Source organism: Aptenodytes patagonicus, chromosome 2, assembly GCF_965638725.1.
Source record: "Aptenodytes patagonicus chromosome 2, bAptPat1.pri.cur, whole genome shotgun sequence".
In the NCBI taxonomy this organism is placed as follows: Eukaryota; Metazoa; Chordata; class Aves; order Sphenisciformes; family Spheniscidae; genus Aptenodytes; species Aptenodytes patagonicus.
The window spans coordinates 38,916,855-38,928,945 of NC_134950.1; the positions used below are offsets into that span (position 1 = coordinate 38,916,855).

Below are 12,091 nucleotides of genomic sequence, written 5' to 3' on the forward strand. Positions count from 1 at the left end.
CAGTACATAATACTAGTTTTCCTCCCGAATGATTTATCTAAAACACCCTCTTTTGTTTGGTTTGGGTTTTCTTAAACGTTTATTTAAATTGTGTAGTTATTACTGAGATTACCACCTATTAACACCATCAGGATTTGGTTCAACTATGTGTATGTTTAAAGTCTGCCATTTAGCAAGACATGCAGTAAAAAAAAAGGATTTTTTTAAAATATATTTTTACATTTCTAACATGTAGTGGCATGTACCAAAAATTGAAGGTCAAACCAATTTTGGAATCTGAATTGAAAATTTACTTGCTACAACTATTACAGACTAAGAAAATACATGTAATCTTGGGTTCCCAGCGCAAGGGTTTGCTCTCAAATACTAACATGTTTTCTGGCAAACTACTCTTCATAAAAATGAATCGTGGGCTTCTTTTTATGGGGTAATTTCTCTATTATCCTTGGTTTGTCATAATATATAAAATGCTCCCCAATGTATGTTGCATAGTCTTAGGTACTGATCCAATTTTTAAATATTTTTTCTAAAAATTATTGCAAAGTTCCTTTTTAAAGTAAGTACAAAAATCCTGCTTTCACATATGAATCTTGTCTGATTTTCAATGAGAGCAAATCATGGCTGTCAACAAGCACTACAGAAATAAAGGAGAAAGTGGAATTAAGAATACCTTTCAGCATAAAAAACCCGGGGAGTTTTTCTGTCATAAGCGCTTTCACATCTAAATCTAGGGTCCATTTCTTCACTTATCTCAGGATCATAGTCCATTCTGTAGTATCTTCTACCAAAATCACGATCCTCATCAAGTCTGTGATGCTTCCTAATAGGAATTACAGATTGGCTAGCAAATCCACGATGTCTTCGATTGGGAACATCCAATTCTTCATCAAGTCTTTTATTTAACAGTCGACTTCTTAATTCAACCTCATCATCTAACCTGTGACAACTGTCTTCCTCCAGCCATCTCTTATTTAGCAGCTCTTCATAACCTTCTGTAGAAGTAAAGGCATCCTTCTTGGGAGGTTCTGCACCTCTATTACAGGGCTGTACTTCTGTATGTAGTTCTGGCTGGAGCCTGGTAACAGCAATAGGTTTTTTATTCCTGTCCATCTCATTCTGTTTAATGGAAAAAAAACATTAAAAGATCTGAATATAAACAAATCACATTGAGCAAAAACTTGGTTTTGTATTTCTTCAAACAATCCCTAAACAGGTACTGGAGAAAAGGTAGGAGGTGAGCAAGAAAAATACTTCAAGGAAGGCTTGAAAGCTAGGGATTTTTTTTTTTTTTTTTTTTAGGAAAAAAAAAGCACTCTTTCTCTTATCTAATGTTTTTCAGAAGAATGGCTATCAATCCTGGACAGGCCTTTTACGAACTCCAATTTGACCTTCAGATTCAGAGGTACAAAGAATCAAAAAACACTTTGAACTTTATACCTCATCAAGAGACTGGATATCTTTATTCTATCCAGATTCAGGCAAGTCTGTAATACTTCTTACCTATGAGCACAACCTTTTAACCTGACCATTTCTTAATCTATTTCTTTGCTCCCCAGGAGATGTCACTATGAGAAGGGATAGTTTAGTGAATAAAAAACAACCCTATGACACACTGGACCAGTGTTCAATACACAGTTCTAGCAAACAACATGGTTTTGGATAAATCCTGTAGTATTTCTGTGCACTAATCTTTCATGTGTGGAATAAAGATAACAGTAACTCATACTTTACAAAATGTAATGAAAAATAAATTAAAGATGCAAATGACACCAAACTGGGAAGAGGAATCAATATACTATGGGTATGACTGCCACGCAGAAGGGTCTTGACAAACTGGAGAAATATGCTGACAAAAAGCTCATGAAGATCAACAAACGCAAATGCAAAATTCTGCATCTGAGATAGAATAATGCCATGCACCAGTACAGGCTGGGCACTGACTGTCCAGAAAGCAGTTTTGCAGAAAAAGGCCTGGGTTAGTGATGGGCAACTAGCTGAACATGAGTCAGGAGAGCACCCTTGCAGTGATGACGACCAACCATACCCTGGGCTGCATTAGCAAGAGTGTCGTCAGCAGGTCAAGGGAAGTGATCCTTCTCCTCTGCTCAGTATTTATTCAGTATTCAGGTTCTGGTGTAGTATGCCCAGTTTCCCCCCCTCCCCATGGATACTGACGAACTGGAGAAAGTGCAGAGGATGGCTATTGAGATGGTTAAGGCACTTGAGCTCATAAAGGAGAAGCTGACAGAGCTGGGTTTGTTCAGCCTGGAAAAAGAAGGTTAAGAAGGTATGTATGGGGGCAGGAGGAACTAGTAATTGCAGTCTCTACCTAACAGGCGGTTACAGAGATGCCAGAATCATGGTTTTCAAAGAACCAATGGTCACAAGTTGCAGCAAAGGAAATTTCGATGGGATATGGAGGGAAAGAAGTTCAGATCAAGCGGTTAAAGCAGTGGAACAGGTTGCCCAGAGGAACTGTGGATTCTCCATCCTTTCAAAACTCAACCAGATAAGGCCCGACCAACCTCATCTAACTGTAAAGTTAACCCTGCTCTGAGCAGGAGATTGTACTACACAACTTCCAGAGGTTCCTTGCAACTGAAGTTTATCCTATGATTATCTAAACTGTTGGATCAAACTTTTGAGGTCACGTGTTAATCATGAGACCCATTCATTTGACTCTCACTCCAAGTCAAATATCCCTCAGAGATGGGAGAACCTGAACAAATCCTCACCAGGTTTTTTTCCTGTTTGTTCTTTTATGACAGCAAAATTGTTTCTACACAAGAATAATAAAAATATAACATAAAGGTCCAATGAGGTGACAAACAAAGCAGAAAGAAAAAACCTTGACTCCCTAAATAGATTTGATTAGATAAGTCAGCTGAGGAAACACAAATGCCCAAACATGTAGAAAAATCTTTAGAGAATTATAGACTCAGTTACACAAACACAAGCTGCATTTTTGCCATGTATTTCCTAGGGATCACTGTTGTGTAGCACTCCAACCCTTGAAGAAGCCAATATCCAACATCTAAAGGATGCCTGCATACTGCCTTATAGCTGTCTTCACAGATTAAAATGGTTTTCAACTATATGACACTCCAATGCACTTGGAGGAAAAGATCTTTCTCACAAGAAAACAACCTTTCTGGAGACAGACAAGAAACATTCTTCTAGATAGAACTTATAAATACACGGGTATTGCCGACTACTGTAAGAAAGACAATGAACTTTCAGCTGTTGTGAGTACAAATACAAGTCCCTTCATAGAATGACCTAACACTCACACTACTGTACACTTAAGAATTTCCGTATTAAAAGAAGTGGAACGCCTTCTTAAATCAAACCTGCATTAGATGAGAGTTCCAAATTATTGCAGTCCATCACTAAACTAAGGCAACAATATTTAAAAAAAAAAATTTACCCATTCCACCCAAGATTTTACAATTAACAAGCAGTACAGAGGCTTTCTCAGATCAATATATTGCTTCTAGATTACTAAAACAAAGGGTCTCAACAATGCTAATTAGACCTAAAAATCCCCTGTTGACTGTTGTACTGGTTTTGGCTGGGATAGAGTTAAATTTCTTCATAGTAGCTAGTATGGGGCTATGTTTTGGATTTGTAATGAAAACGGCACTGATAACACAGGCATATTTTAGTTACTGCTGAACAGTGCTAACACAGCATCAAGGGCTTTTCTGCTTTTCATGCTGCCTCACCAGCGAGTAGGCTGGGGGTGCACGAGAAGCTGGGAGGGGACACAGCTGGGACAGCTGATCCCAACTGACCAAAGGGATATTCCATACCATACGACATCATGCTCAGCAAGAAAAGCTGGGGGAAGAAGAAGGAAGGGGTTATGGCATTTGTCTTCCTAAGCCATCACTACACATGATGGAGCCCTGCTTTCCTGGAGATGGCTGAACACCTGCCTGCCAGTGGGAAGTAGTGAATGAATCTTCCTGATTTTGCTTTGCTTGTGTGTGCAGCTTTTGCTTTACCTATTAAACTGTCTTTAGCTCAACCCACAAGTTTTCTCACTTTTACTCTTCTGATTCTCTCACCCATCCCACTGTGGGGGGAGCGGGGAGTGAGCAAGCAGCTGCGTGGTGCTTAGCTGCCTACTGCCATACAAATCAAAGGGCTCAGCTCAGACTCTGAGTTCAATTATGCATGTGTCTAGCTCGCTTTCAGTAGTAAAGATTTTTTTTTGATTCACAAATGCACAGCACCATATACTAGACAGCTGCCTGCACTTGCCTTGCTTTCTCATGAACTGGACACAGACTGAGGAAAAAGCAGCTACAAATAAAAGCTAAGGAACACTGTGTGGAGCTCAACATTTTGTCCAAAGACACAGCTTTTTCGGCCACCACTTTTATCACCAAGAACAATCCAGGGACTTGCTTCAGACACACAGAAGAATGAAAGCATCCTTCTACCAGATAGACATGACTGAAGTAGGAATCAAGAACTGTACTGTATGACTTGTAACCAGGACTTGCTAGATGTATTAATAAAACTGTGGCTTAATTGAACAACACTCTTTGCTTATTTTTGTCTTACTTTGTATGTCTTAGTCAATGATAAAACAGTTGACAAGATCATTTATGTTGTTCTTTGTATCAGCTTCAGTAAAACTGTATTACCTCTGTGGTTTTCTTCCCTAATTTCCTTAGCCTTTCATTCCATTCTTCTTTATCCCTGAGATATTGATTGTACTCCTTGTTTCTTTCAAGCCGTAGTTTCTCCTAAAACAGGCATTGAAAAGGGCATCATAATTTTGCATTTTTTAGTAGCTTTTAACTTCATAGAACTGCAGTATTAAATGAATACATGCGAGCTGTGTGTTTGCCCTCCCCCTTCTTTGTGATGTACAAATAGGGCTTGAATTGCTTTGAGGTTTTTGTTCATTCTTGAACATAGTACTTTCTCTTAATCTGAAACCTGTAAGTAGAAGTCAGCTTCTTGGGCATGAAGTCTAGTCCCCAGTAACACTACTGTATATCAAGTTCCACCTTAAAATCAGTTAGGTTTCCTCCTGCTAAATCTATTCCAAAATTGTTCCAAAGCCTCACTCCTTTGACAATTAGAAATCATCTTCTAATTTCCAATCTGAATGTATTTACAGATTATTTTTAAACATACGATATTTTAGTGTTAAGGTTAGTTGTGACTTGCCCCACTCATAATTAAAACAGGACAACAAATACATGTATAGACAAGATGTGTCAATTATAGCTTAGGATATAGCTTGAACCGTCAAATTCAAATGAGGAGTTAAGCTGATTGCAAAAAGAGTCAAAAGCGCAAAGAATGCAAGAAAAACTAAGAAAAACATGATCTATCCACCTTGTCCTAGCTGCTTTTGCAAGGTGACAACATTTATAACCAGCTTGCTCAGGTCTAAAAATGTACAGGAATTGTACATCAATAGCCTAATAATATAATATGAAATACAAAAGTCTCCAGGTAAAGCAAACTCTAATTTGCATTATTTCCTGATATTAGTACCTTACATTTAGAGCATGGGGCATCTCTTTTACTGCCTCATTCCAACCATCATATAAATGATAAAGAGAATTATATTACAGTATTACAAATCATGCCCTTCTCCACTGCAGTATTTTCCAATTAAAAAGCAAAAGGTATTAAAAAAATCTGAACATTTTATATAAATTTACTTTCCCATGAACAAATTTCAAACAAAAATAATTTATACTTCAATCACCATGGAAATACCAGCTTAGTAATAGTTTTGCAAATGAGACCAATGCTCCCCAAAACTGGTTTTGTTTTTGTTTTTTTTTCCAAAATTTGTGTCTATACGTTTTCTGACAGTGACAATATAAAACCTGCAGGCAGCTATGAAAGCTGCCTGAGGGGTATTTTCCAAAGCTGAGAAACTAGCATTGTCTTTAACAGGTGGCAAAACACTCAGCAGAAAATTCAATATGCTGTGTGACTGCGTATTTTACCAAAATGCAAATATTAACCTCTAATCATTAGCTGCCCAGAGGCTAACCGTTTAGCAGGGCACAGTGTGACATCTTGTGGCAGCTTTTAGGTTCTGCAATAGCAATAAATAAATGAGTAAAAACGATACAACGCTCTTGTACAGAAAATCTCAATGAATGTTGAGCTGCTATGATATAAAACCATCAATGATCAGACATGTTCCCAGTTCAGGTAAGTCTTTAATTTCCACAGAATTAATCAAAGATACTTTATCTTTCACTGTTTCAGCACACATACTCGCAAGGGTTAACACAAAGTTCACGAGAACTTGAAGCTAACAGTCAGCACAAATGCATGCTGCCACTGAGGAGTCCTTTCCCCTTCCTCGGCATTTCATTCTTGCTGCCTCCCCCCCCCCCCCTTTTTTTTTTACACTAGTATAATTTGGAGTTTGGGTTTTTTTCGTAACAGCAATTTTCACTTATTTGAGCTCTCACCTGGCTCCTCACATGGCCAAACATTATTGCCAGCACAAGAGAGGCAGAAAGCATAAGCACAGCAAGGGAAAGACCCAACACATTCCATAGCAAAAGTCTTGCACCAGATTACAGCAACAGAGTAGTCCCAAACACAGAGCAACAATGCAACTCCAAGGCAACATAGGTTAAAAAAACAAAACCAAATAAAACCCCCAAGAGCATAGCAGTCCAGTCCTCCTGCAGCAACACAGTTTCTCTTTCTGCCTTGCATCTCTCTGGGGTTTGACTGATTGTAACAACCAACCCGTGGTGTTTGTTGAGTCAGCAAAAATATTTGCTAAATTACAATGTTTCTGCTGATTCAACTTCCTGGATCAATTTACAAGCAAACACAAGAAAGGAACTGGGAATATAAGGCCAACAGTGTGAGGGCAGGAGGAGAGGTGACCCCTGTAAGACTGATTTAGGCTTTCACAGGATCATACTATGCCTCAGAGGAATGGATCAGAGGTTAAGAAAATCCACATATGCATGTTGCATCTTCATATTCTAACCTTCATGAACCTCCAATAGCAGAAAGACTGTTACGGCTGGTATCTTTCTCCAACACATGAAAGCAAGACCATAAACTGATAAGAAACCTCAGGGAGATCAAAGGGGCTAAACGCAGAGAGAGAACGTGTACTCCTTTCACAAAACACATTAGTATCTGTACTTTCAAAGAAAGACTGGAAATTGGGAAGATTCCTATATTAACAGCAGGCAATACATGAAATTCCAGGAATCTATATAAAAGCTGATCTGGTTTTATCTGTTCAAAAAAACCAAAATCACATGTGGATAAGCAGGTGGGTTAAGTGTACACAAAGACATCAGAACAAATTGCGTACAGCAGAAAGCATACTTCCTTTAGTTCTGATAGGAACTGATAAGAGTATCACTGTAGAAACAACTACAAGCAAAAATTTTTAAAATTATCCCCAGGCTGCAGTAAGAAGAGTAATAAATTAGAAAAGTATATATATAATTATTAAAAAAAAAGTTATTAGATCAATATTTATTGCTGAACAAAACCGAAGCACAACCACTAGAGCTTTTGAACACACCAAGTGCCCTGCAGGTGTGAATTACAAGTAGCAAACCTCAAATTAGTATCAGTATAGAATTACACATCTAATTATCTGAAAATTAAGAGTACAGGTAACTTAGGATTAAAAATTTAAAAACAACAACAAAATTTAAAGACTTTACTTTTCTGAAAATTATTCTAACGACCACCTCCAAAAATGTTCATTTGTAAACAGCGTAAAAAAAAACCAACCAACCAAAAAAACTTAAGTGGAAATAGTTTTTCCACAACAGTTTAAACATCCAGGTTCATTTTCAAGTTATACACCACTTAATCTCCTCCAGATATTTACCTTGGCAGATCTTCGCTCATCAATAGGAAGAGATAATCCCTGAGTATATGGATCTACTTCACCAGTAGTCAGATAATTTTTCTACATTTAAAAAAAAAAAAAAAAATCATTCAATATATTTTAAAATATCAAATCTTACTTGCTAAATAGCTGCTAGGAATTATATTTTCTGAAATAAATCTGATCAATTTAATGACATAAAGACTGAAGACAACCTTCGTGTTTTGAAAATGTAGGATGTTCTTGGAACGCACGAATGAAGTGAAGTCAAGCAATGCGGAAAGTAAAGGGCTTTGTCAAGCTTTAAGCTTGAGTTTGAAAGCATTTGTCACTTCTTCCCTGTTACGCTATTTCAAAGATTACATAAGTTAGTCTCTGTATATTAAAAAAACATATTTTTATTCAAAAACCCCCACCATTACTCAATTCTCCTGTAAGCAAGTAGCATAGCACAAGCATCTGTACAAGCGTAAGAGGGATTTTCCAAGACACTACCTTACTTAAGATGAAAAATAGCTTCTTCTAACTGCAGAAAACGTATGTTTACGTCTTATTTTAACAGATGAAATCCATGCTAACACTAGCACAGTCACCACTCTGTATCTCAACATTATCTGTTTTCTACAACAGCAGTCCCCAAACTTTTCAGGATAATGACCCATCACCAAATCTTGTCATTCCTTACAGACCATCAGTCACTTTCAGAACAGAACTTTCCATTGAAAACACTATGTTGTTGCTCCGTATAGCTCCCTGGGCCGCGGCTTGGGAGCTGGGCTGCACAGCAAGTCAAAGTATCAGCCTTTCAAATCAAACACCAATGCTGGAACAGGTCCTTAGCTTCCAGGTCTAGTGGCTTCTTCATACATCACTCATTTACTAAAAGCATCCCCAGGCCATTCTCAGTCAATCACCTATGTTTTATAAATCTGATTATCTTTAATAAAAAGATCATCTATTTGTGTGGCATGGGCTGACGAGGGGAGTGGGTTAGATAGGGTATTTCACTAGCATTGTTTCCTTCCATTATCTATGTCGTAACGTAGCTTAAAAGCTTAGAGGCATGTCAACAGGTAAGAGCTCTACCTGTTCCAGTACAAAACCACATCATTATGAATTATGTTTCACAACTACACATTAAAAGATTTAAGAGATTTAATAACCATGCAAATATTCAAGCACCGAGACAACTAGATTAATATGGAGAACTAAGTTATTTTTACTAGAAAAAGTAAATAAATTGTAATCCTCATTATTAAGTGATTTTTTTCACGCTTTGAACACGTCTGTAGAGATTACCTCTGATCTTAAGAAGGTATTTGCCAAAAATCAGAAGCTGATATGGAAACTGCATTTTCTATGTAAGCGAGACTAAATAAGTTATTAACCAAAAAATTATCACTAGGAGAGCTGCTAAAAGTTGCACTATCTCTTTATGTGGGGAAAAGAAATTAGAGATTGTTATCCTATCTCTTCCTCAGGCCTTATGAGCTTAATATAGCTAACGTACTACATTAAAAAAAAACCCAACCCTTGTAAACCTAAATTTGTAAAACTGAAGTTCAGCTGAGAATAAAACACTAGAAGTTAATGTAAAAATTATATTATTTGGTACTTTGGTGAGAATTATGAAACATTAAGTTTTAACACAATATTCTAACTTTGAAAATAATCTGAAGTTTAAGATTAAACAAGAAGCAACAATCATATAAGCATCATTTTGGTTAGAGGTTAAAGCCAGTTATTTCTGCTATTGCTATTGTTATTCAGGAATTCTAGTGCATGTTTGTATAGTTAATTTGTATCATAGGCATGTTATTCAAAGCCCCAGAAAAACCAGAAGGTTGTGTTTCTACCATGTTACCTCCCGGTCCTTTACTTAAGTTGCTTAATTTGAACAACCTGGATGACAGCGTTAAATTTGAAAATTATATATACATGACAGTATAATGATATAAATAATTAAAATCACTGTAATTGAACAAAGCTTGCAAAAATGTGCCTCTGGTATTACTTTTTCGTCACAATACTTGCATTCTTGCATTCTGGCCACTAGGTGCTGAATAACTGGCTTTACCGCTTTCCTAAGCACCACTGATGGGATTTCACAGTGATAGGGAAGAAAAAAGCCCTGACTCTGGTTCTGATGACATATTACTACATTTCAGAGTTTACAATTTTATTCCAGCTTTATAAAGTATGTATATCAAGAAAAAAAAAATCTGAACTCATAACATCTGTGTAACTGATAAGCCTTGAAGCAAATGTCTACTAGAAGGAAAACTTTCGTAGAGTCAGCATTAGACAGCAACAATAGCAATTGCAAAGGAAAAAAGAAATCAACAAGCGTTTTAAAATCTTATTAATGGAAAATAATAAATATAAGCAATCATTTTGCATAAAGCAAACAATGCTGTTAATCACAACTAATCACTACAGCATGCACAAACACACAAAGTACAAAAAAAGTAATGATTTTTTTTTAAATTCAGAGCACAAAGCTTTCAAACAAAGCAAAAAGCAACTGATTTTTGAAGAAAAAAAAAAGATATTGCAGGCACCCTACCTTTCTTTTTGCCTGTGAAATACCCTAAAAGTCAGGGAAAAGATACTATTCAAAAAGTCTTTCATTCAAAAATATTTGACTTAACAAAAAAGACTTTTCTTAAAGCCAATCCATTCTTTCATTTTAAGAACTAAAGACACTGATAATTAGCGTTTTCAGACAAAGGAAATTATTTGGTTCCCGATTTTTTTTTCTGTTTGACTAAGAAGGGTTAAAGAATATTCCGAAGATTATGACAATTCATACATACTATTTAAATTTTAAATTTACTGTGACATTTAATAAATCATGCTAAGCAGAACATCAAAGTTTTTTTATTTCTAAAATTGAAAAGAAGCTGTCAAATGGAGTCACGCTAATTATAGGAATATTCTTACCTGAATTACAGACCATAGCATACATAAGTACTTAAGGAAGTAACAGATGATATTTTAAATTCTTAAGAAGAAACTAAGAAAGAAGTAGAGACAAATAAATAAAAGTATTCAGCATAAAATGTACTAAGTAATATGTAGTCTAATGGCAATGAGATCTGTAGAAGCCTAAAATATATAACCCTTCCTAGCGGTGACATTTTGAAATTACTTTTACTCAAGTCTTCCAAATCAGCCATCGCTCATAATGAATGCCTTCGCATAAAGATTTTTCCATAGATTTTATTAATTTTCATTCAATTAAAATCAGAGAGTCATTGTAAAAGACTCACTAAACTCAGGCAACCAGACAAGAAGCTTTACCTGAGAAAGATACCGCCTATAGTCTTGTCGAAGTTCCTCTTTGAGTTTATGCTTTTTTCGTTCATATTCTTCTCCAAGAGGTAAACTCAAGCCATAGTCACCTGAAAGTTTAACGCCATTAAATATTACTATTCTACTATTTTGTATCAATACAAAGCACGTCTTGCAAAAGCTACATCTGGATTTTTATTAGACATCAGCAATAAAAAAAAATGAACTATGCAACCAGTAATTACAAAACAGCTTCTGTTTTGTTTATTGGTAAATAAAAACCACCTTCTCTGTATGAGTAGTTGGGTGGAAAGCACAGAAAAATGGATTGGGTTTTGGATGTTAGTTTTCCTCCCGTCCTTGCACTTTTTCTCCCCACTAGAAAAAAAAATGCAACATAAACTGAATTTATTTGGATAGTTTGACAAATAATATAAAATAACCTAAATATTGTACGCATTTCTTTTGTCAAGGTATGTTTCAAAGGAAATCTCCTTTGACATGTTAGTTTCTAAATTACTCTGATATTTTAAGCTGTGCTTATTACACAATAGAAAACATACTTTGCAACTAGAAAGCAACAAGCTATTTGTTTAGCACGAAGCATGTGAAAAATATGTTGGCTTCCACACAACTAGAAGGAATCTGATCATATGATAATAATATTTTTTCTTTCCACCTCAGTGTTTTTAATTGTAGTATACCCAAAACACACACTTAGTACTCTTCCAAGATTACTGTCAGGTCTCATAACACCTGCTCTCTTGAAATATGCTATGCAAGTTGTTTGTTGTTCCCAAAGTACATTTTGAAGTACTTTATAAGAAATATCCTCTGCCCTAGAAGCCCGCCTCTGCAGCCACTTTCACCACTCTCCACAGAGAGCTAGTGAATTCCACAAAACCACACAACAAGAGACATACATTGCAACTC

General features: G+C 36.2%; 1 protein-coding gene across 11 annotated transcripts in view; it reads right to left on the bottom strand.

The window, feature by feature from the left end:
• The window catches only part of CSPP1 (centrosome and spindle pole associated protein 1), a 65,739-nt gene that overhangs the window by 44,035 nt on the left and 9,613 nt on the right, over positions 1–12,091 (bottom strand). For 6 of the 11 annotated variants that reach the window (XM_076329598.1, XM_076329603.1, XM_076329601.1 and 3 more), the window contains exons 4-8: positions 11,168–11,268; positions 10,431–10,454; positions 7,865–7,945; positions 4,656–4,757; positions 671–1,116 (exon numbers count right to left, since the gene is read on the bottom strand). In XM_076329598.1, coding sequence (XP_076185713.1) covers positions 671–1,116; positions 4,656–4,757; positions 7,865–7,945; positions 10,431–10,454; positions 11,168–11,268 — 754 coding nt within the window. The remainder of the gene's footprint in view (positions 1–670; positions 1,117–4,655; positions 4,758–7,864; positions 7,946–10,430; positions 10,455–11,167; positions 11,269–12,091) is intronic. The other 5 variants (XM_076329605.1, XM_076329599.1, XM_076329606.1 and 2 more) reach the window with 3 other exon arrangements.